The 25358-nt window shown below is 42.8% G+C and overlaps 1 protein-coding gene across 4 annotated transcripts in view; it reads right to left on the bottom strand.

The window, feature by feature from the left end:
* The window catches only part of LOC123752571 (adhesive plaque matrix protein 2-like), a 53669-nt gene extending 34388 nt beyond the window's left edge, over positions 1 to 19281 (bottom strand). For 2 of the 4 annotated variants that reach the window (XM_069316570.1, XM_069316573.1), the window contains exons 1-5: positions 19015 to 19148; positions 9174 to 9306; positions 7744 to 7842; positions 4076 to 4186; positions 1883 to 1996 (exon numbers count right to left, since the gene is read on the bottom strand). In XM_069316570.1, coding sequence (XP_069172671.1) covers positions 1883 to 1996; positions 4076 to 4186; positions 7744 to 7816 — 298 coding nt within the window. In that variant the 5' untranslated portion in view covers positions 7817 to 7842; positions 9174 to 9306; positions 19015 to 19148. Of the gene's footprint in view, positions 1 to 1882; positions 1997 to 4075; positions 4187 to 7743; positions 7843 to 9173; positions 9307 to 19014 lie in introns of all 4 variants that reach the window. The other 2 variants (XM_069316571.1, XM_069316572.1) reach the window with 2 other exon arrangements.
* Between the last annotated feature and the right edge of the window lie 6077 nt (positions 19282 to 25358).

Below are 25358 nucleotides of genomic sequence, written 5' to 3'. Positions count from 1 at the left end.
TTGCAAGAGGCACTGAACTACAGGCCAGTTTCCCTAGCCATGCAATAAGGAGAAAATCATGAGGAAAAGGCTCAAGAAGCATCAGGAGGGAAATTGCTTTGTAACACATTACCAGCTTGGATTCAGGGATCGTGAATCATGCCTAACAGGCGTAATATAATTGTATGACTTGGTGACAAAAAATAGGCAAAAAAGAGAAGGGTGGGTAGATCCCATTTTCTTGGACTGTCAGGAAGCCTTTGGCACAGTACCCAATAAACGATTGTTATAATAGTTGGAGAAACAGGCAGGAGTGAAAGGTATGGTGCACTAGTGAATAAATCATACTAAGAAACAGCAAACAGCGAGTAATTGTGAGGGAGGAAGAGACATCAAAGATGGCAATATACCACCATCGGAGTCCCACAGGGCTCTGTACCTGGACCCATCCTGTTTCTGATATATGTAAACGATCTCCCAGATGGTATAGATTTATTCCTCTCAATGTTAGCTGATGATGAAAAAATTGAGATGAATCAAGACAGGTGAAGATAGACAGACTACAGGACGACCTGGAGGAATGGTCTAGAAAATGGTTACTAAAGTTTAACTCAGGGACATATAAAGTAATGAAATTAGGCGTAGGGAGGAGGAGCTTGAACACAAGTTATCATCTGGGAGGGGAAATCTGGCAATAGTCAAATAGAGAAAGATCTGGGGGTTCATATCACACAGAACCTGTCCCCAGAAGCCCAGATCAAAAGGATATTAGCGGCATATACCGGATTGGCCAACATAAGATGTGCCTTTAGAATTTTGTGTAAGGAATCGTTCAGGACCTTGTTACCTTACCTTGCGATGATTTCAAGATTTAACGTCCCCGTGGCCTGGTCTGCGACCAGGGCCACCTATATGTGGTGTGGGGAAATGGGATGCTCAATTCTGCAAGATGCATACTGCATGAAGAAAAAGTAAAGGGATAGCTTTACATTTTTATTTTAGCAGTAGAACTAGTTTATTGTATTAAACTGTAAGATGAAGACAGGTAAACCGAGACCATTCTTCTTCGTTTGACTTTTGTGGCCAAACACAGTTCAAATGAAAATGAGAAACAGGAATATTCAGAATAGTCACGGTAGGGTCAAGGCGGCTGGAATGGTCAAAGACTTAGCATAAGAGAGGGTGTTTATGAGAGTTTGTTCATCTTGACGAATGTAAGGAATATGAGACAGAATTCCAGCAACCATATACTCCAAGCAAATGTATGCTACTTTTTGGTCCCTGTTCCAGTGGCATTGCAGTATTAATGGTCTCCAAAATAACAGACTTCTCAATTCTGTATAATAATTAATGTCTCATATCAGTTAGATTTTTAACTAATTAAAAATTTATTATAAAAAATCTAGAACAAATCTAGACATTATTTAAAGTTTTCAAACTTTGCTACCATTTTGCGCATAGATATCATGCATGAGCATTTGAAGCAAGTAAAATCACACACAGAGATCACACTAACGTGATGAATCAAATGAACAAATCCACAAGGGCCGTGACGAGGATTCGAACCTGCGTCCGGGAGCATCCAAGACACTGCCTTAATCGACTGAGCTACGACAGGGTTAAAAGGGTTGAAACCGAAGTTCTACTGAACTTCCTGGATCCCGTAGCCTCTCCGAGGCACAAACCAGGCTTTTACACAACCCCCCCTGCACCCGAGCTATGTCAATAGGCCTTTTAACCCTGTCGTAGCTCAGTCGATTAAGGCAGTGTCTGGGATGTCCCGGACGCAAGTTCGAATCCTCGTCACGGCCCTTGTGGATTTGTTCAAGCAAGTAAATGTTTTATAAACTGAAAGACATTAGAATCGATATCTAATACAAAGTAATCAATACCGCGAACTTACGCGAACAAGTGCCCTCTGAGTCAATGTAACCAGCAGGGCAGTAACATCTTGCAATGCCCTTGGGATCCACAACACAGACGCCAGGAGAGCATGTCACATTTGCGCACGGGTCAGCTGTAATGTACAAAAATATATTAATAAATGCAATGATAACCAAGATTATCAGTATTAAGCTTTCAGGAGCAGCTCATCAGCTAGGCTGAGCTTTCAGGTCACGGTTGCCTCTTTGCTAAACTATCAAAGGGAACAATACCTTCCATCGTCGAATTCAAGACACCGTACTTTAAATTACTTGTGATACCCTGCATCAACGTTCGGAAAATTCTTTGATTCTCCTTCCACAAAAGACCTTGCCTTCATGCGCACATATACCAACACTTACACAAATACCCTACACTTATATAAAAGGCCTTCCCAGTCAACAAAACTATTCGCACACCCTCCGTCGCTATGTGATGGAGTGCAAAAAGATACGTGAATTCAGAGACAATCCTTTAACTAATGTTCCAAAGATGTGTAAATATTTTACTTAAAATTATCTGCAACCAGAAATTTTAGCCAAATATCCCCAGTTTGTTAACTGTAGGTAGTAACTAAGTGATTGTAACCTATCCACCACTGCCCACGGGATGGGGGACGGTGTGCTGGACAAACATATCAATTGTGACACTAGCTCATCAGATATATAAGTTGCTTCATTTAGAAACTACTTGGTCGATCTCGATCCCATTGATGATGTGACTAATTATATTGAATTTTGTAACTAGCTCATCAAGATTTTACCTTTCTTAGCTAAATGAATTATGGGATTCAGTGCCTGAGCCCATTATGTGCCTCTAACCCTTTCCACTACCGGCCACAAGATTGCTATTGGGGTGCATAATAAATGAACTAAACTAACTGCACTCACACAAAAGGCCTTGCCTGCACTTGCAGAAAATACCTTTACACCTGTACAAAAGATCTTGGCAAGATTTCCACAAATACCCTACACTTGCAGAAAAGACCTTGCATACACCTACACAAATACCATACACTTATAAAAAAAACTTTGCTTTCACTTACACAAAAGACCTTGCCTACACTTGCACAAATATTCTACACTTACACAATAGACCTTGCCTCCCCTCACTTCTCGCCCTATTCCCCTCCCTCACCTCTCCTTCCCTATCCACCATTTTTATCTCTAATATACCCATCTCTTACCCTTCCTGCACTATCCCCCTCTTTTCACCTCTTCTCTGTGCCCTTCTCTTCCTATATCCATCTCCCATCTCTCCTTCATTTCCCACCTTTTCCACCCTAATTCCTTTCCCACTTTTCTCCTTAAGACAAAAAGTAAGGGCGCTTTGCAATTATTTGTTTCCCATCAAGTTTGTAAAATATATGGAATCTTAATCGAGAAATTATGAAAATCATTTTATTTGTTCAATATATAGTTAGCGAGATGTGAGAGCAAGAAAGTATCCGACAGAAAAAACTTCTCCCAAAACACATTTTCACTAAGATCCCAGTCCCACCTTTTATAATCCAGTCTCGTACAGATGTTATTCATTTGTTGCCCGAGCTACCATTATAACTCCCTGGAATGACTTCCCTTCCCTCCAATGGCTTCTCCACGCAATCATTCAGCTGTTTCCTAAAACATCATCACTTTCTCTTTAATATTTGCCTTGCACACTTGAACTCCTACAGGTGCATATCTCTCTCTACCTGTCTTACAAACACTTCAACTATCCAACATTACCAGCACCCTATGGCACATCTTTATGTGTGTACCTCAGGTATGGAAAAAGCTTCTGCCCTTCCATCTTTATTCCTTTCTTACTCTCATCATATCCTGACTACACAGTTTACCATCTACACTCTTCCTCTCATTTTCCTCAGTTTTCCCATTATATCTTCCAATTAAGATGTGACATGTGAGACAAACATTTACCTTTCTATTTTCCAGGCCACCAGGACAAGGCGGTGTGAGACCTGGACACACTGTTCATTGTTCTATCGGCCGGTAATATCGTATGAAGCCAAACATAGTTATTACATGTTGTTGCAAATAGAAACACTGCAAGAACCTCATGTTGTGGGAACTTTGTACAATAAATTTTATGAAACTGACTACAGCGATAAGTCGTGTAAGTTAATAATAAATTAAATGAATCTCAAGGCAACATATCAATGGAGAGAACTTACTAACACACTTGGTACCAGTGGTCATATAGCCACTTGGACAGCAGCAGCTGTAGCTGGTTCCGGTACCAACGCAGGTCCCAGGATCACACGGGTTGGAGACACACAGGTCAGCTGTATTGTAAGACAAAAACATTACAATGTTCTTTTGTTTACTTTCAACGTTGTTTACTTTCAACATTATTGTTTATAACGTCAATGGGGCTCAGCAGAGTCAGCAGTGATGCCAGTGGCTAACGTGATCGTTTGTATTCATACTGACAACTGCTCACAGTCACATGTACATGTTCTAGTGTGGTGGAGCTTGGCCATACTAGATGACTGATACTATAAATTTTCTAGTGTGGACGAATTTGGCCACAGTAGATGTCCGAGATACTGTAAGTGTTTTTGTGTGATGGAGCTTGGTTACACTAGATGACTGGGTGTGCCTTCTCCCCACCCAAGCCAACCCCTCCCTTTCCCCATTCACAATGCCAACAATATCCTCCAAATCCTCCCTTCCTTCCTCACACCGAGCACCCCCTGAACTACTTCCTTCCCCAAGCAGGGCAAGCAAGATCGAAGCCCTCCATCCCCAACCCTACCTCACCCTGAACCTAAGGTAACTACCCACAGGAGGATGAGTCTATCCATGTAGCCCTGTCCACGGAACGGCTTCCTACTCCAGTGTGTGTCACAATGGATATAGGAAAGTGAGCTTCAAGGTGATAAAGTCAAACATCGATGGGGTTACTAATAAAGCAAGTGAAGTGGCCGTAAGGGCGCAGGAAGAAAACCATGATATAATAGCACTCACTTTAATAAAATTGTCAGGCATCATAACAAATGCAGTGTTTCTGCAGAACCACTATATAGTAAGGAAAGAAGGAAGGAAGTGGAGAGGCTCCGCTGATATGTAGGGACTGTAGTTTTGAAGAGCTGAAATTTCGGGCTGTGAAGGATTCAGAGAATACATAATCGGAACTATGACAATGGGTGGTCCTTAGGTAATAGCAGCAGTCATTTACAACCACCGATTATATGACAGAAGACTCAGGAATTCGATAGAAACAACATGGCAACCCATTAATATAATAGAGAGAGCAGCTTCAATTGCCTGCAGCAATGGATCTAGGCTCCTAATCATGAGCGACTTCATTGACGGAAAAAGACTGGGAGAATGTGGAACCACATGGAGGTGCAGATACTTGGAGAGGGAAACTCTTGGACGTGACAACAAGAAAACGTTTTATCCAACATGTCAAGGGACCCACAAGAATAAGAGGCAATGACGAACAAGCTAGACTACCAGATATTTCACCTTGAATGAGTTAGAAATAAAGGAAGTCAAATTTGAAGCCCACATGAAAATGAGTGATCACATTATATTGTTATAAGAGTACCTGTTGGAGGAAGTGATAACGAATCCAAGGAAGGGATCGGAAAGGAAAAGGCTAAATTACCGAAGAGTTAAATGTGATGAGATGAGGAACGTCCTAATTGGAATAACATGCGAAACAGAACTTTGAGAAAAGTGTACGAGATATGATGGAATACGTCTCACAAGTGTCAGGAAGCTGCAGACAAGTTTATCCAGGCCCAAAAAACGAAAAATGAAAAGTAGCAGAAGAATCCATAGTTCAGAAGGGATTTTAAAGTAGCGTAGCAATTGAGTACAAGAGCATGGATAAACTACAGGAATAACAGAACACAAGAGAGCAGGAAGAGTTACCAGAGAGCCAGGAATGAGTACCTCAGAGTTTAGAGAAAAGTAGAGAAACTCTAAAAATTGTATGCCGATAAAAAGCGAAGACCCAACCATAATTGTTCCTTAGCCACATTAGGAGGAAAAAAGCAGTGAAGGAATAAGTGATGAAACTGAGAAAAGGGGAGAACAGATACATAAAATGACAGGGAGGTGTGGGAAGAACTCATCAAGAGGATTCCAGGAGGTCTTCACAACAGGGCAAAGGAGAAGCCCTTGTTCTAAGAAAGGAGGCGGCAAACCAAGGCACCATATAGGAATTTGAGCTCAGTGATGATGTCAAAAGGAATCTGTTGGAGCTGAATGTGACAAAAGCTGTTGGCCCAAACAAAATCTCACAATGGACTCTAAAAGAGGGTGCAGCAGAACTAAGTGTTTCACTCTCTATGGTGTACCACAGATAACTGAAAACTGGAGACCTAATGAAAAATTGGAAGACGGCTAATGTAGTCCCTAATATACAAAAAATGGGCGACAGTTAGAGGCCCTGAACTACAGGCTAGTTTCCATAACCATGCAACATGGAGAAGATCACGAGGAAAAGGCTGTTAGAACATCTGGAGGGAAAGTACTTTATAACACATCACCAGCATGGGTCCAGGTATGGAAAATCATGCTTCACAGGCCTTATATAATTATAGGATCAAGTGACAAAAATTAGGTTAAAGAGAGAAGGGTTGGCAGAATGGATTTTCTTGGACTGTAAGAAAGCCTTTGACACAATACCCAATAAAAGGTTTAAATAGTTGGAGAGGCAGGCAAGAGTAGAAAATAAGGTGCTCTAGTGGATAAAGGATACTAAGCAGCAGGAAACAGCAGGGAGCAATGAAGGGGAAAGATATGAGAGTGGCGAGATGTCACCATCGGTGTCCCACTACTTTGACCAATGCTGTTTCTGATATATGTAAACGACTTCCCAGAGGAAATAGACTCATTTCTCTCTATGTTTGTTGATGATGTAAAAATTTAGACGAATCAAGACAGATGAAGATTACAGGACGACGTTGATAAACTAGAGGAATGTTTTAGAATATGGCTAAAGTTTAACTTGTGGACTCGTAAAGGTAATGAAATTAGAGGAAGGGACGAAGAGGTTGAACACAAGTTACCATCTGGGAGGTGAAATCCGGCAATAGTCATATTAGAGAGAGATCTGAGGATTGATATCACACCGAACCTGTCCCCAGAAATCCTCATCAAATGTATATCAGCTGCGGCATATGCTGGATTTGCCAACATAAGAACTGCCTTTAGAATTTTGTGTAAGGAATCGTTCAGGGCCTTGTTACCTTACCTTGCGATGATTTCAGGGGTCAACGTCTCCCCGGTCCGTGACAAGGCCACCTATAACCAATTATATCAGACCTATCCTGCAGTATGTAGCTCCAGCCAGGAATCCATACCTATTTAAACACACGACAAAGTTAGAGAAAATTCAGAGGTATTCCACCAGACTAGTCCCAGAGCCGAGAGGTATGAGCTACAAGTAAATGCAACTGGAGCTAAAACTCACTTCTCAGGAAGACAGGAGTAAGGGGAGACATAATAACCACCTTTAAATTTCTCAGGGGACTTGACAGGGTGAACATAGACAAACTATTTAGCACGCGTGAAACACGAACAAGGGGACACAAGGTGGAAACTTAGTACCCAAATGAGGCACATAGACATTAGATATATATTTTTCAGTGTCAGAGTAGTTGACATATAGTGCATTAAGCAGTGATGTGATAGAGGAAGAATGCATACAAAGTTTCCAATATAGATTGGACAGAGCCCAATAGGTTCAAGAATCTGTTCACCAGTTGAGAGGCGGGAACAAAGAGCCTAAGCTTATGCACTACAAGCACAATTAGTTGCGTAGAACTAAGTGAGTACACACACATATACACAGTGTGTAACTTGGATTACATGTACTACTCACGTATGCAGGTTTTTCCATTAATGCTTTTCCTTTGGGACATACACATTTCGGCTTCAGCATGCCAGTTCCGCATCCGTGTAACAAGTTCTCATTCGAACCCTGAAAGCAACATTTTTCTTTGTGAAAACAGAGTTAGTTGTTTATTTATCATTGTTTACGTGGAAGCATTCTCTTATTAGTATGGTTGTGTAATGAACGGAAATAGAGCATAAACACATTTTCACTTCAGAGATATCCTCACAAATAACGGCAAAATAATCGGCTGATACAGCGACAGCAGAAGACTGGACATCGACGAGGCATTATACATCAAGCTAACCAAGACATGTATCAGTAGCAAACTAGCACAATTTACACTTTGCCAACTTCCAAAGCACGACGAATCATAACATACGGCACCAGCTATTATAAAAACAAGAGTTTGTATAATGTGAGGTGCTTCACCTTATTCATGGGAGAGGATGTAGTTAGAATCATGCAGAAAAAATCTTAGTAATCATTTGAACTTTGCCTGTGACAATGTTAACAGGAGTTAACGAAACATCTTTTAGCATCAGGTCAATTAAAACTGTTTTAGTTTTATGTAAAACAAATGTATGTCATTACTTAAATACAACATCATTGTTACTTATTAACCTTTTTATATATTTACCAGTCTTTGCAAATATTTTCTACCATCTGAAAGGTGAAGAAATACTAGATCACTTAATCTTTCCATTTATATTGTTCGAAGTTTCGATCAAATTTCGTTCAACAAAACCACTACAGTGACCAATACTTTTGACCCACTGAAATCAATATGATCACAGTGATTGACATGTAAATACAATGCACTTGAATGTTGGACAGCTCTAATAAAATCAAAACGTGAACTCAAAGATTTACCTCCTTGTCTGATGTAAATAAACGAATGACAAAGGATCGAATACACACAAACACACACACATACACCTTTTGCATAAATGGGCAAGTTTTTTTTTAAATGGATTTTATCGTATCTTTGAATACCACATTGGTATCAGAGTTCTTCAAAACTTTGAAAAGTTTAGCAAGTCCTTCCGAGTCACATACCACTAAGCATGTAAATTTGCGTGAGGCTATATGCAATCTTTTCACCTCTAGCTTTGAACAGACAAACATTCTCTTATAGTATAGTTATAAATAGTTACCAATTATTTATTGTATAATGAGTATTTTAGTTTCTTACATAAAATATATAGGTACAAGTATCATTATTAGGCGAGTATTATTAAGTTTTTAATATATTATTGAATATATTACAATTATATTTGTGGGATAACTTCTGAATAACGATATTGATTGGTTGAATGATCGCGGCTTACATTCAGTGGCAGTGAAGCGTTATATACTTAGATGGCTACAAGTTCATTATTTAGAAAGCTGAAGACATAAATTAGATGCAGACTTACGTCTATTCCTTCGTTAGACTTTAATACGATGTTCCTGACACCAGCGGCAGCGGTGAGCATTACAATTGCTGACAGGAAGATGATAGACCGCATGGTGGTTCTCTGGGCACTACTTGATGTATTGGCACACTGGCTGGGCACAGGGGAGGAAAGATACTATTACAGGCTGGGCACAGGGGAGGAAAGATACTATTACAGGCTGGGCACTAGGGAAATTTGCGATTGTTACTGGTTGGGCACTTTGGAAATATGAAACTAACTATATGGACTATGGGGAGATACGAGACTTACTGGCTGCATACCTGGAGGATAGGAGACAAGCTGGCGGGACTAGGTAACAGTTATTAATAGAGCATCAAGTACCAGTTATGCTTAATTTAAAGTTAATTTTTCTCTTTCGTTTAGAATAATATCGTGGTCTTATTTTTTTACATTAACAAATTTCATATGCCAATTTCATATACAAAAAATTATATGCCAGCGTTTCAACTACTGAATATGTAATATATTGAACACCCACTAATGAGAGATATTATAATATATTTATCAGAATATATTACATAAATAACAGGCTCTAGTGAAATAAGGAGAATTAAGGTGAGAGTACATTAATAATAATCCAACGAACGAGAAGAAAGGTAGACAATTCTCTTGTAGATGACCTTAATAAGCAAATTGAGCACCGTCTCAGAGTTCAGCACTATACGACTGGACGAAGTAAATCTCAGAAGAAGAAACTAAAACAGTACGAGAGACTGCATTGAGCATCAATGCATCATGTAAATGCAAAGAGCATGAGAAAGAGTACCGGAGACATCCCACTGAAAGTAGCCAAGAGCTGTTTAAAACTGTGTTTTAAGTAGCCAGGGAAGAGAAGATTAATGAGCGGTAAAGACAATGGCTTGAAATCACAAGTTTTACCGGAAAGGAAACATCTGCCAGACAAGTGTAGGGCAAAACTTTAGATACTTAAAGGGAGGGGGGAAGGGGGGGGGCAGAACCCGGCCGGCGGAATACAAAGACCCCAAGGGTAAGGCTGAAGAACTAATAAACAAGTAGAGTAATGCAGCTTCCTCCTCCTACCTCCCTGCAGAAATAAACAGGGAACAGCTCCTGCGACATATTGACAGAAGAATTAGGATAACAAGAGCACAATCTAGTGATGACGAGTATGGGCAACCAATCACCGCCCACGAAGTAAGGGGGGCTATGTAAAAGGGTAAAAGTACTGCATCTAGGTGAAGATGGCATCACTTACGACATATTCAATGCACTGTGTGAGGTGGCTTATTCCAATACTTCTCCTGTTCAACAAGTTATTCCTAAGAGGAGTGTTGCCCACACAATGGAATCACGCAATAATTATTCCCATACCGATGCCCAATGACCCTTGCAGTTATAGACCTATCAGTCTCTTGTCATGTACATGCAAGATGCTTGAAAGGATCATCCTAAAACTACTATAGCTCAAAATAGGCAGGCTAGGAGAGGGGGATCAATTGATTTGTTAAAGGATGGAGCACGGCAAATTGTACAGTTAATTACTTGGCTAATGACATGTATTCTGTATTTATTGACATCAAAGGAGACTTCGACAGAGCACAAGGAGTTGCGATCCTGGACGAGTTTTTGTGCATGGGTGTCAATTCTTATCTTGAGTCATCTTGAGATGATTTCGTGACTTTTTAGTGTCCATACGGCCCGGTCCTCGACCAGGCCTCAACCCCCAGGAAGCAGCCCGTGACAGCTGACTAACACCCAGGTACCTATTTACTGCTAGGTAACTGGGGCATAGGGTGAAAGAAACTCTGCCCATTGTTTCTCGCCGGCGCCCGAGATCGAACCTGGGACCCCAGGATCACAAGTCCAGCGTGCTGTCCGCTCGGCCGACCGGCTCCCCCGATGAGGAAGACGAGTTCAATGGACTGTTTGATTTTGCCCAAGGTGGGAGCTTGTATTAGAACATCATCTGCTTATCCCACTTGTTGTGTTCTTTCCGGAAATTCAATACTTGCAGTGGCGTTCATAAGTATGTTAAATAGTGTCAGGGGAGACTCATGATATATATTGAAGATTACCTCGCAAGAAGGAAAGCAAAGGTCTGCTTCAAAGGAGCAATCTCGAGAACAATGAGAATAGAACTCAGGAACAACCCCCCCCCCCCACCCCACCAAGGAGCGTTCTTAAGCCAACACTATTTAACATAATTATGAACGCCATTGCAAGTATTGAATTTCCGGAAAGAACACAACAAGTGGGATAAGCAGATGATGTTCTAATACAAGCTCCCACCTTGGGCAAAATTAAACAGTCCATTGAACTCCTTGTTAGGAAATGTGTTTCACTCTGTTTCACTCTCTCCACAAACAAGACAAAAGAATACTCATCACAATCGGAGATAAAATGAGTAACAAATTAATGGTAAAACACTAGAATGGGTTAACCACTTCCGGTACCTTTGCGTCACTGTCGGCTCTAACAAGGGGAAGAAAGGAGCTCAACCATCTCATGGGAACATGCAAAAGTCGACACAGGGCACTGAAAGCTATGACCTGGAATGGGCATGAAGGCTATATTGCTGAGCTTAAAACGATCTACACAGCCTATGTGCACTCCGTCATAGACTATGCCTGAAAAGTTTTGTGCACTTATTCCCAAAGCGACATAAACAAAATATTAAAAGCATACAAAATGAAGCCATGACAATCATTCTTAGAGTTCCAAGAACTGCCAAAACATCTAATCCACGGGAAGAGTTGTTCCTCCCCATTGTTAAAAGAAGAATTATGGAACTGAATGCTAAGCTTGCAATTAAAATAGCCAAAGGTCCCCATTACAATGATATTGCCAAGAAATAACTGATTTCTGTGCTGCTTACAGGGGGAAATAGGTGAAGCAAAAAAATGGCATCACAGATCAGTCTGCTACCTCCAAGAACTTCACCTGCTTGAGCAAGCCCGAGAGCTCATTCCTGTAGAAAGGTTACCTCCCTGGGTGGATGATCCATTCAGGATAATCATCAATGTGATGGCAGCGAAAAAGTCGAACATGATACCACAAGAAATGAGCCAAAATTATCTCTAGGAAATTTATAAATAGCCGGAAATGAGTTAGGTCAAATCTACACTGATTGATCATCGATCCCTGTCAGTGACAGGGCTGGTGCAGCATACACAAATTAGGAATAATGCCTTTCAACGCGGAAATGAAGGTAAAGCACGTATTGAGAACTATGCCCCTTCACATCAATTAAATTTCGGAGACTTCAGCCAAAGTGAAATTCACAGCAGTTCCTCCATCTACTATCATTCTATTATTCAAGAAGTACCGCACGTCTATGGGTCATCTAATAAGATTAGCAGACTTCTAGATGTTACCACTGCTAGGCTTAGGCTCGACTACAAGTACCTCTAGGAGTTTGTAACATCTGCTGATGTAGATTTGACTAAATGTAAACTGTCAACAGAATTATTCGCATACTTTGCGTCATTATATACTTGAATGTGAAAAAATTGCGGAATTTAGAGGTAACACCATCAATGATGTCCAGGAAATGTGTAAGTACATCATTCATAATGATGTGCTGCCCGAAATCTTAGCAAAGTATTCAAAATTTACCTACTGTAACTAATGCATGCACATGTATGCATGCACGCACAACCAGTCTCCGTGGTGCAGTGGTAAGACACTCGCCTGGCGTTCTGCGAGCGCTTTGTCATGGGTTCGTATCCTGGCCGTAGAGGATTTACTGAGCGCAAATCCTTAACTGTAGCCTCTGTTTAACTCAACAGCAAAATGAGTACTTGGTTGTAAAAACGATTCTTCGCGGCGGGGATCGTATTCCAGGGACCTGCCCGAAACGCTAAGCGTACTAGTGGCTGTACAAGAATGTAACATCTCTTGTATATATCACAAAAAAAATGACTAAAGCTGCCGCCCAGTTGGGTGGGTGTGCAGCAAGAGTAGTGTGACTTACTATAGATGTAAAGTGCCTTGTATAGTGACTTGTGAGCCTCTTGTTGAATCACTGAATCACTTGAATCGCTTTCCTTCGCGAACTCTTGAGTCCATTAAGAGCCAAAGGAAGAGGGCCGAGTACAGAGAGTTGGTGGCGGAATACAGAAACCGAGCGGAGGGCGAGGGCTCAGAGTCATCACTGTCTAACTCAGACAGGGAGGACGAACAGCCTAGCCCGTTGAGGAACCGTGGACGGAGAGGTAACGTTAGGGCGGCGGTGGGCGCCCCCGACGGAGCCGATCCCGACATGCCCCCCCCTGACGGGACCCCCCTGGAAGCTGCTTGGAAGGAAACTATGATCGAATTCCTTGCAGCTATCGCACCCAGAGGCCAGGAAACCGGATGGGGGGAGGAACTCTTCGACGAGGCAATCACTGACCTGGTCAGTGGTAACGGCCATAACGTGGATAGGATCCTCGAGCGCCATGCTCGGGTGGTTACTACAGCCAAAAGATCTGGTGACCACGAACTGCGCCCCCGCCCTGCGCGTCGGCAGAGACCCCCCCCCAACAAACCGTGCCGATCCAACCCAACCTCCGATTGGACGTAAGAGGGAACGAAGGGCACAGTATGTTCTGTGCCAGAGCCTGTACGAGAAGGATCGTTCAAAAGCTGCTGCGCGCGTCCTTTCCGGAGACTGGAAGGTTACCCCCACGGAGGTGGAACCAGCCCGTCTCTTTCCATTCTGGGAAGCACTATTCTCTAGACCCACATCGCCGGACCGCCGCCCAATTCGCGACCGTGATCCGGTTAATCAGCAACTAGGGAACCCAATAACACCAGAGGAAATCCTTGTTGCTCTCAAGGCAAGTAGCAGTGCTGCTCCTGGCCCAGACGGTATCAAAATACGTTTACTTAAAGCTATACCAATCAGAGTGTTCGCAAAACTGTTTAATCTGTGGTTGGTAAACGAATCCCTGCCACACCCGTTTCGCAAGAACAAAACGGTGCTTATACCTAAGAAACCTAACCCAGACTCTCCTTCCCATTATCGCCCCATAACGATGTCATCAACGATAGTAAGGCTGTTCCATAAGATTCTGAGCAGCAGACTCTCTGAGGCAGTCAGGATCGACAGGCGGCAGAAGGCATTCATCCCCGTTGACGGATGCCCTGAAAACCTGGTGATCCTGGATGCCCTCCTTGCTGAGGCTCGTGCGCTTAAACACAACACGCACCTGGCGTTTCTGGATATGGAGAAGGCTTTCGATAGCGTCTCCCATCCGGCCATCCACCGGGCCATGAAACGTAAAGGCATTCCAAAGCCTTTAAGGACATATATCATGTCGGGCTATGACAGGTCCTCAACCATTATAACCAGCCAAGGTGAGAAGTCGAAGGACATCCTGATCACTAGGGGGGTGAAACAGGGTGACCCCCTGTCTCCATTTCTTTTCAACCTAATAATTGATGAGGCAATTACCAAGGCTAAAGACCTGGGGCTAGGGGTTGGTCTGGGCGGCGAAAAGGTATCAGCGCTGGCGTTCGCCGACGACCTGGTTGTGGCAGCGGAAACGGCTGCCGGACTACAGACACTCATAACCAGTATTTGCCGCACGTTGCGCGGCTCTGGTCTCAAAGTAAACGCCGCAAAATGCCGGACGCTGAGCATAGCGATCGATGCGCATCGAAAGACATGGCATGTCCCCACCAGGAAGGCATATTATGTCGGAGACGATGCGATCGGTACTATGAGTGTGGCGGACGAGTACAAGTACTTAGGGATACTGATCGGAGCCGGGGGCAGACGCTTATCCTATGGTTCCCTGTTTGAGGACGGCCTGACCAACATCACCAAGGCGCCGCTCAAACCCCAACAGAGGTTATACCTACTGAAGCACCACCTAATCCCCAAGATGAACCACCGCCTTGTCCTCGGACACGTGGCTAAAACGGAGCTGGCGAGGTTGGACCGGCGGCTGCGACACGCCACTCATGGCTGGCTGCGGCTGCCCCATGACACCCCCAACGCCTTTATCCATGCCGACGTCAAGGACGGTGGACTAGGGATACCCGACTTTGCCACATCGATCCGGCTACAAAAGAACAAGCGGCTCGGGGCGCTGACTGGATCAGCGGACCCAGTGGTGGTGGCAGCGGCTCTCCTACCCGCATTCCAAGCGAGAATGCGCCGGTGGGTAGACCCGACCTCGGCCGCTGGAACGCCATCCAGCAGGACGACCGAGTGCGCTAGAAGATGGAAGGCAAAACTGTACAGCATGGTCGACGGCGCCGGCCTCGCTTCCTCTTGTGAGGTCCCATCCTGTCACAAGTGGGTCGCGTCCGGTACCCGTTTGCTAAGCGGAGGAGATTTTGCCCACGCCGTCCAAATTAGGGCAAACGCTGTAGCCACGCCGTCTAGGGCGGCTAGGGGTAGACCCGAGGCTTCTGGTCTCTGTGACGCTTGTCGGAAACCAGGAACCCTGGGCCACATATCCCAGGCCTGCCACAAGACACACGGGGCTCGGGTGAAACGCCACGACGACATCACCCGGTTCGTAGCTGGCCGATTGCGGCAAAGAGGCTTTGAGGTGGAGCGCGAGGTCCGTATACCAGATGGAGGGACCTTCTGCAAGCCAGATATTATAGCTTGCAAAGGTGATGAGGCCTTCATATTAGACACCCAGGTCTCAGCTGATAACTTCCCACTCTCCCGTCCACATCAGAGCAAGTGCGACAAATACGGCACCCCCGAGATCCTGCAGAAGGTCCGGGAGTATACCGGCAAGCCTACAGTATCCGCCTCCTCAATAACCCTTAATTGGAGAGGTGGATGGTGCAAGGAGAGTGCGCGTGGTCTACAAGGTATGGGTCTCACCAAGAGCGACCTCGAGATTTGCTCCGTGAAGGCCCTGACCTGGACCTATTCTATATACAGAATATGGTCCAAGGCCACGTCAAGGGGCAGGCCTCCCTAGCCCCGGGATCACCGTGCACAGGGTGCATAAGGGTAACTATAGTCACGCTTAGGTGAACCGCAGCCAAGTCAGCTGGTAGCCAACTATCTAAGCAGTTTCGTCATCTGGAGTACCACTTCTCCTAATGGCGTCTCACAAGAGGGTGGATGACCTGGCAGAGCCCGCGAGTAGATAAGGTGGCGACCGGAGGGACCCCATGCGCATACATGATAACCCTCCCGCTCCGGGGCCTAGTTAGGAGCATCCACTGTGTCTAGTTTTCCATGTATGCCGACGTCAAATCATCATCCCTGCCGATTGGGCAGCCTGCTGCTTTGGCCTTCAGCGTTTGTTTGTTCTTTTTTAAATGTTATACTGTGCACCCCTACCTATGTGTGCTGTGTCCCATATAGAAAAAACCAACTAGAAAAGAATTTTCCATTAATGTTTTTGTTTATTTTCAGGTTATTATTATGTATTATTAGTATCATCTTAACTCTTGTGGGTGTGATGAGATCTGCCATATATGTTTATTTTAGTTTGTGTGTGTTAGGGTATTAGGTATGCTTAGGGGTCCGTCTCGCCATGCCCTGTGGCTGGGGGGATCGGGCCCCGAAGCTACATAAAAACCCTATACCCCCCCGAAGTGGCAAGGGGAGTTAGGGGACAAAAAAATAATACAAAACAATATTGATGTGTGTAGGTGATTAAATATGTGTATGTATATATATGAACATGTATGAGTATGTGTACATGTATTTACAATTTTAATTGTGTAACTAACGTCAATTTTTTTTAATTCTTTAGCTAAACGAACTGGAAGGTTCAGTTCCTGAACCGATTATGAGCCTCTAATCCTTTACACCACCGCCCACGGGATAAGTATGGGGTGCATAATAAAGAAAGAAATTGAATTACCTCTTCAAAGTAAGCGGAGCTAACCACCATTGTTATGGCGTTAAGATTCCTTTAACGAAAAACTAATGGCGCAGTGATCAGCACCGATTCAAAAGCAGCGCTACAAAGCTTTACTAAAAATCGGGCAGAAAATCCTACGATAGTTGCTAAAATCAGGAGCTGTGAGAGTTATCGCCAATCAGGGAAGAGTGGCCAAATTTCTAGATTCCCTCTCATGTTGAAATCTGTGGAAATGAACGAGCAGATGTGCTGGCTACTGAAGGAGCCCATATTGAATACTTTATATTCTAGACTCATTCAAATTAGAGGTAACATCAGGCAATATCACCGCAACAACGTTACTGAGGAAAGGAGGAGAGAAGAACAAATCATTGAATCTGTATGCCGATACAACATTGTTGCAGCTGGCAATCCCAATCCTTAAGAACGAAGAGGAGGTGGCCGTGGGAGAGAGCGAGAATCTGTCTTTGATAGAAATATTCATAGATATTTGGAGTTTAAACAACAGTTGAGGAGCGAAATAGGCTTACAGGTTCCGGAAGATGAGGAAATGTCAGCACTGTGGAGAAATGCCTGACAGACTACTAGAACATTTTCTAACACAGTGCAGCGTTACAAACCCATTAAGATTTGAACTTAGATTCAACTGAGCAGAAAGTTGTTAAACTCGTGGGACAGAATCTTACTGAAGCGACCATACGAGTCAAATACTCACACTCCGCCCAAGTAAAACAGAAACAAGCAACACTTAGTGGGCCAGCCAGAGGCTTAGGGCCCGCGCAGGAATATCCCTGGAGAAAAAAATTGAGGAGCAGAGTTCCCGAATCTGTGGTGAGAATGAAGGACACCGCTTAGACCATTATCTAAAAGACTGAACATCTGTGAGACATTAGAAATATGTTTAGAATAAACCCATTCATTGTTTGAGTTTGGAAAATGCTATTTGTCAAATATATATACTGTTTAAAATATTTCACCATTTTTCACCCCAATGATAACGTATGATTTTTATGGTTATCTTGAGATGATTTCGGGGCTTTAGTGTCCCCGCGGCCCAGTCCTCGACCAGGCCTCCACCCCCAGGAAGCAGCCCGTGACAGCTGACTAACTCCCAGGTACCTATTTACTGCTAGGTAACAGGGGCATTTAGGGTGAAAGAAACTTTGCCCATTTGTTTCTGCCTCGTGCGGGAATCGAACCCGCGCCACAGAATTACGAGTCCTGCGCGCTATCCACCAGGCTACGAGGCCCCTCGTAGACGAATGTTAAACTTGTTTATGAAGCTGTTCACTTGACAGAGTTAAGCAAGTCCCAGCTATGTCTGGGGGCAAGTGGCAGGATGAACAACCAAGCGGGTTTTCTTCCTATTGAGGAGTGCTGTACATGTTCCTATGGCAGTGTGTCCACTCACAGGATGAGTGGCACTGCTATATAAATTTGCCCCCTAGGGACAAAATTAAAAAGTCTTAATAATGAAAACATGAAAATATATGTAAATTTTCCAAGTCTAGAATAATAGCAAGATTGATGTACTAAGCAATTAGATAGTCGAATTTGGTACTATTCACGCAATAAACATTGGAAAAATAAGCTAAAAACAGACTTAAATATTCCATGGCCTAGTAAAGGATACATGCACTATATTAGCCCTCAGATATCTTTTATTAAGTTAGAGAAGGTTAGGTTAGTTGGGTTTGTCTATGCAACATAAATAGAAAATCTTTTCCTGTTTGTCCATATTTAATAGTAATAATCTTTACTTTCTAATTGCGGTACACATCGGTATATGCTCCATGGTCCTCATCGTTATTAAGTACTACCAAAACAGGACGATGGGCTGAATAATTATACATCATGATGTCATAAAATAGAATAAACTAGAATAGAATAAATCAACTCATAGAATAACATCTGTAGAACTAGACATCATCATGCAGAAATATACCATCTTAGTTTTATAGTTACAAATAAGAAGGTTACCACCGTAGAATAAGCAAGACGGAGTTTACCTGGGCGATGAGGCAAGGAGGAGATGGAGATGTTGACTGGTTGACGGCTGACTGCTGACTGTACTCGACCAACACCTGCAGCCATCTTATAAGACGTTTGGGAAGGAGTGCCAACTATCACTACCTTAAACATACTTTACATGAATGGTAATGAATAAAATAACATTAATAAACACACTGCTTCTGTGTGTGTTTCTGTACTAATTTCCAAAAATATTATTGCTCACGCTGGTTGTCGAATACTGAATTAAATTCATAATTATTAGCAATTGTCAACATTTGACTCTGGCCAATTACAGGCTTACAGATGGTACGGTCAACGAATCAGAACACTGCATTTAAGACTAATAAATATTTTTAGCATTTCTGAAGCGAAGTCGATGATTTGTGTATGTCTGCGTACTCATCTAGAGGTACTCATCTAATCGCGTACTCATCAAAATGTACATATCTAGGTGAACTCATCTAAGTGAACTCACCTGTATTTAGTCATCATATGTAATAATATATTTGAGAAACGCTTGATTTACTCACCTAGTTGTTCTCACCTTGACGAACTCACCAAGATGTATTCATCTAGGTGTACTCAACTTGATGTACTCATCTAGGTATACTCATCTGGGTAACCCTCAGTTAAATGTACTCGCCAAGGTGTTCTAAACAAGGAGGTCACTATACTAGATGCTCTCCTAAGTGTATTTACCTAGGTGACTCACCAGGTTTGGGAAATAATTATCGCTGTGTGAGCAAATACTAACTAAATATTTTCTAATTACTCTGTAATGTGAACTTTTTATGAGAAATAAATTCTCTGTTTCTCGATGAACTAATAATTAATATATAAATTTTAACTGTGATGTGATCCAATGAAAGCTAAGTTTCCTTGTCCACTACATCACTTACCATTATAATCAAATTAACAATCAATCATACTTTCATGCGAGTTTAAAAATATATCTTAAATGAAAGAACATTAATTTGTTTGAACATTTTTAATTCGGTGGAAAGGTTGATATCACATATTACTAAATAGTAAAATTGTGATGCCTCTAATAATCACTAATTATAATATTCTCCCCATTGCCCAACCCTTACTCCTAATAGAGAGTCACATTTTTGACGTATACTCTCTGTAAGGCCAGAAATTGTCGTACTAGAAAACGGTAGTGGCTCGCGAAATTGACATACCGCCTCGTTTTCTGTTTTGGGACCTCGGGTAGGTTAGGGTAAGGGCACTTTGTTGGACAATTTCTTGACGTTGGAAAACTTTATGAGATCAGGCTGTGTTGAGAGGGAAGGCGTCGGTGAGTAATTTCGACGGCGCTATTACAGCCGGACGTGATCATTGACAGAGACTGTTAACATTCAATACCACCTGGGAGTTGGTCGGTCCCAATCCACACTTAAATTTTCTTCTAAGTGACATCCATAACAATCGTTTTGTTCTGTTTTATATCAAGATTTATGATTATATGAGCGTAAGGGATGGTTGGGTGCGGTTATGAAGCATGACAACAAAAGTTATCAAGAAATATATCCATTAGAATGAAATCTTATCATAACCCAGTATGAGACAGTTATTAGTAATTATAGGTTGATTGTTGAAATTACTAATAAATCTGCCGGCAGGAGGAACTGTAAACCAGGTTTACCCCCAAGGAGGACACTGGAGCAGCCACATTATCAATACATGTGTCGAGGATTCCCTAAACTTTTCGACAGCTAAGCCCTTAATGCATTTCTTCCATGCCCTTTTGCTTCTACTTTTTGCCTCCAGACACAACCTGTGAAACAATGGGCTAATGCTCCTATTTCTTCCTTAAACCCATAAAGGTGGTATAAATCACTCGTCAGCTTGTTTGAGTTTGTTCGTTACATAATGCATCATGTCCTGTGTGGATTTTTCTCTGAGTTCTCTTCCCCCACCAGGAACTCTCTGATCTGCTGGTGTTCCCTTTCCCTATTTGCTACTTTTAAAATCTTACCCTGGTTACATCTTCCTTTGGTCTTCATTGTCACATGTATTCAAAGACTAAAACACAGCTTTGGCTCCGATTGGCATTTCATGGTCAATGTTTGCAATGTCCATCTCACCCTGAAGAAATATTTGTTCTATCTAGCTGTTGATCACCATCCCTTCTTCTTGTTTTCCCCTTGACTTGTTGCATTAAGGAAGCTCCTCTCTATTTCTTCTAAAAGATTTGCTCTCTACTTCTCTTCCCCTCCTTTTGGGTATATTGTTTCCTAATCAAATAGGACATGATTGAAGTCTCCCTCTCCTAAAAACAAAAACTTCCTCAAAACGTCTAAGAGTTTTGCTTTCAATCTATGGGCTGTCTGCAACCCCCTGCATGGCATTCTGCTCAGTTCACAATTTAACATTCTTGCTCCGGTCTTCAGTGGTTCTCTGGATGGTTGTTGATTACTGCTAAAACAACTTTCTCTCTCTCTGATTAAATGATTCCCAAAATGCAGTTCATGTAGTTACTTGCCATCTCCAATGAAATTTCCTCAAGGATGTAGTGGAAAGGAAAGGAAGTGGTGGGAAAAATGTGGAAAAATGTGGAGGAAAGCCAGAAAGAGATCTAACGTAGAAAGAGAACGCAGACGACACTATAAACGCAGGAAAAAAATAACGAAACTGCTTATGCAGACACGAATTTCCCGTCAAAGAAGGAATAATTTAAATAGGGAGATTTAAGAAATCGAGCGGAAATTGAAAGACTCTTATGAAACTGAAGAAAGGCAGTTAGAACAGAAAGCAATTCAGGAAATAAAGAAAAATCCAAAATATTTCTTCTCATATGCGAAATCAAAAGCAAAAACCACTGCCAGTATTGGACCTATTCGTACAAGTGCAGGTTCATACACGGAGGATGACAAAGAAATTAGTGAAATCCTAAAAAAGCAGTATGAGGACATGTTTAGCACTCCAATAAACAACATGAAAGTGGAAGATCCAGACAAAATCTTTATGCGGGATATTCAAACCCCTGTAAATATAACTGATATCAACACGAGCGCACTAAATTTTGAAAGAGAAATTGAAAACATGCCCATGCACTCGGACCCTGGTCCAGACTCATGGAATTCAATATTTATAAAGAAATGCAAAGTGCCGGTAGCACAGGCACTCAGTATAGTGTGGAGGAAGAGCTTGGACACGGGGGAGATACCAGATGCACTTAAAGTAGCAGACATAACCCCTCTACACAAGGGAGGGAGCAAAGCATTGGCAAAGAATTATAGACCAGTTGCACTAACATCGCACATCATAAAAGTATTTGAGAGAGTGATTACGAGTCAGGTCACTAATTTCATGGAGACCAATGACCTTCACAACCCAGGCCAACATGGATTTCGAGCGGGAAGATCGTGCCTCTCACAGCTACTTGAGCACTACGACAAAGTCACTGAGGCATTAGAAGAAAAACAGAATGCTGATGTGATATACACAGACTTCGCAAAGGCTTTCGATAAATGTGACCATGGCGTGATAGCACACAAAATGAAGTCAATGGGAATAACCGGTAAAGTAGGACGCTGGTTACTCAGTTTTCTGTCAAACAGGTCTCAGCGAGTAACGGTCAACCATATTTAATCTAGTCCAAATGCAGTTAAAAGCTCCGTACCTCAGGGTACAGTCCTTGCACTGCTGCTTTTCTTTATTCTCATATCAGATATAGACAAAAATACAAGTCACAGCTTCGTATCATCCTTTGCAGATGACACAAAATCAGTATGAAAATTACCTCGGCTGAAGACATTGAAAAACTTCAAGCCGATATTAATAAAGTTTTCGACTGGGCATCAGAAAATAACATGATGTTTAACAGTGATAAATTCCAGGTACTCAGGTACGGTAAAAATGAGGACCTTAAACATAATACAGAGTACAAAACACAATCAAATGTACCCATAGTAGGAAAACAGCATGTAAAGGATTTGGGAATAATAATGTCTGACGACCAAACGTTTACGGAGCATAACCAAGCAAATATTGCGACAGCCAGAAAAACGATAGGATGGATTACGAGAACTTTCAAATCCAGGGATCCCATTACAATGGTTGTACTCTTCAAGTCACTTGTGTTGTCCCGTCTTGAGTACTGCTCAGTACTCACTTCCCCCTTCAGAGCAGGAGAGATTGCTGAAATAGAGGGAATACAGAGAACATATTCGGCACGCATAGACGCAATAAAGCACCTAAATTATTGGGATCGTCTCAAAGCCCTCCAAATGTACTCACTAGAAGGAAGACGAGAGAGATATCAAATAATATACACCTGGAAGATACTGGAGGGCCAAGTACCAAATCTACACAGTAAAATAACAACGTACTGGAGTAAACGATATGGAAGAAAATGCAGAATAGAACCAGTGAAGAGCAGAGGTGCCATAGGCACAATCAAAGAACACTGTATAAACATCAGAGGTCCGCGGTTGTTCAACGTCCTCCCAGCAAGCATAAGAAATATTGCCGGAACAACCGTGGACATCTTCAAGAGGAAACTAGATTTATTCCTCCAAGGAGTGCCGGACCAACCGGGCTGTGGTGGGTATGTGGGCCTGCAAGCCGCTCCAAGCAACAGCCTAGTGGACCAAACTCTCACAAGTCAAGCCTGGCCTCGGGCCGGGCTTGGGGAGTAGAAGAACTCCCAGAACCCCATCAACCAGTGGCTTTTTTCCATCCATGCCACACCTCCTCCTACTTTTTGCAGTCTTTCACTTCTCACTATCTGGTATTCCTTTGGGAATATTGTATTGCAAATCATAGCAGTTAGTGTGGTCTCTACTAATGCTATTACATCAAGGTCGGTTTCTTGAGTCCTTTCCTTGATTTATCTGCTTTATTTGACAGTCCATCAGCATTAGTGTACCAGATCTTCTAGGTCTTCATTGCTAGCTTGTCCTCTGACTGGTTAGTTTTCAGCTTTGATATGAGGCATAGGTTAGCCTCAGGATGAATTTTGGAAATGGGAGGGAGCGTGTGGATATGTCTGTGAAACACTGCGTTGGGGTTGGGATGTGAAAACCCGAATCCTTCGACCTGGGTTTCTAGTTGCTCATTCCTTATGCTGCTTCTTTATGTTATGCTACACTTGTTTCAATGTATGTGCATTGTGTTCCCTCATAGTGAGTGTTGCTCTTGTATCTTCCAGGGGGGGGGGGATGTGATGGTGTCTTGTCTTACTTCCTCATCTTCCTGAGCACTACCCACTCTCCTCCCTTCTCCACTTTGTTCTGCCCCCTTTTTTCCTATCATTATTTACATTTCTTCCCTTGCTCATATCATTTTCAAAGCAGACCCTTTCAAATCCTTTCATTGTTCCAAGATTTCTTTTTCAGGTCATCAAGATTCACGTAGCTGCTTCATTTGTAAATATTTGTTTCAGTGGTCTATTTTCCTGTTTTCTTGTGATAAGTAAATGACCCCATCTTTAAATTTCTGCCAAATGCCTCTCGAAGGCGTAGCTCTCTCAAGAGCTCTGCAACAGATTTTATCTCCAACTACATATAGTATTCATTGGTTTGTGCAGTTGTCTTAGTGAGTCCCTGAATGATTATTGGTGTCTCCCTTCGTATTTCCCTCCTAGTCTGCTCAAACATCGACTGTGAATTTGCTATTTGGAGGGCAAAATCCATTACACTTTATTCCATTTGATTGTTGCTACTGATATTTTGAGATCACATTCTTCGTGAATTAAATGAGCTGTCAAGCTGTGACAGATCTTGGTACGATTACTCAGGAATTGCTAATTACACGTAGCCATTGTTGATTTCAATTTCATTTGTTTTGATTGCGTGTTTTGGTGACAAAGTAACGTAAGCATAATTACGTTACGAGTCATTCGTCACTGAGACGGATGACTCGTCTCAGTGACAAGTCTGTCAGTTTGTTACGAACCCGAGCCCAGCGTCCGAGCACGGAGCAGTGACGACCGCGCCATCTGTGGGTCAGCTCCCGAAACCCCCTTCCAAATGGACGGCGCCATCAAGTGAGGACAGGAAATACCAGCCACAAGGGCTAGTTTCCCGTCCTGATCAGCTCATAACACAGCCGCTGCTGACCTCTGGTGAGGTGACGCTTAGACAGCAACGCCATCTATGGAATGGATAGGCGGGCGTTTGTGTCTAAGCCTGTAAGTGAGGTGCCCTAGAGTGTCCCTATTACTGATGACGTGTCTGATTACAGAGTCGACCTGGGACTGCTGTAATGGAAGTTGGATCAGTCTACCCAAGGCAGCCGTCTTGTCTCCAAGTATTTGCTGCAGCAGCTGTGAGTCACCCCCCCACCCCCCCAGATGAACACTGTGGTGTTAGCCTGCCTGTGACGTGGCAGC

This window comes from Procambarus clarkii, chromosome 84 (assembly GCF_040958095.1).
Source record: "Procambarus clarkii isolate CNS0578487 chromosome 84, FALCON_Pclarkii_2.0, whole genome shotgun sequence".
Classification (NCBI taxonomy): domain Eukaryota; kingdom Metazoa; phylum Arthropoda; class Malacostraca; order Decapoda; family Cambaridae; genus Procambarus; species Procambarus clarkii.
This window is presented reverse-complemented; position numbering and strand designations above follow the sequence as displayed.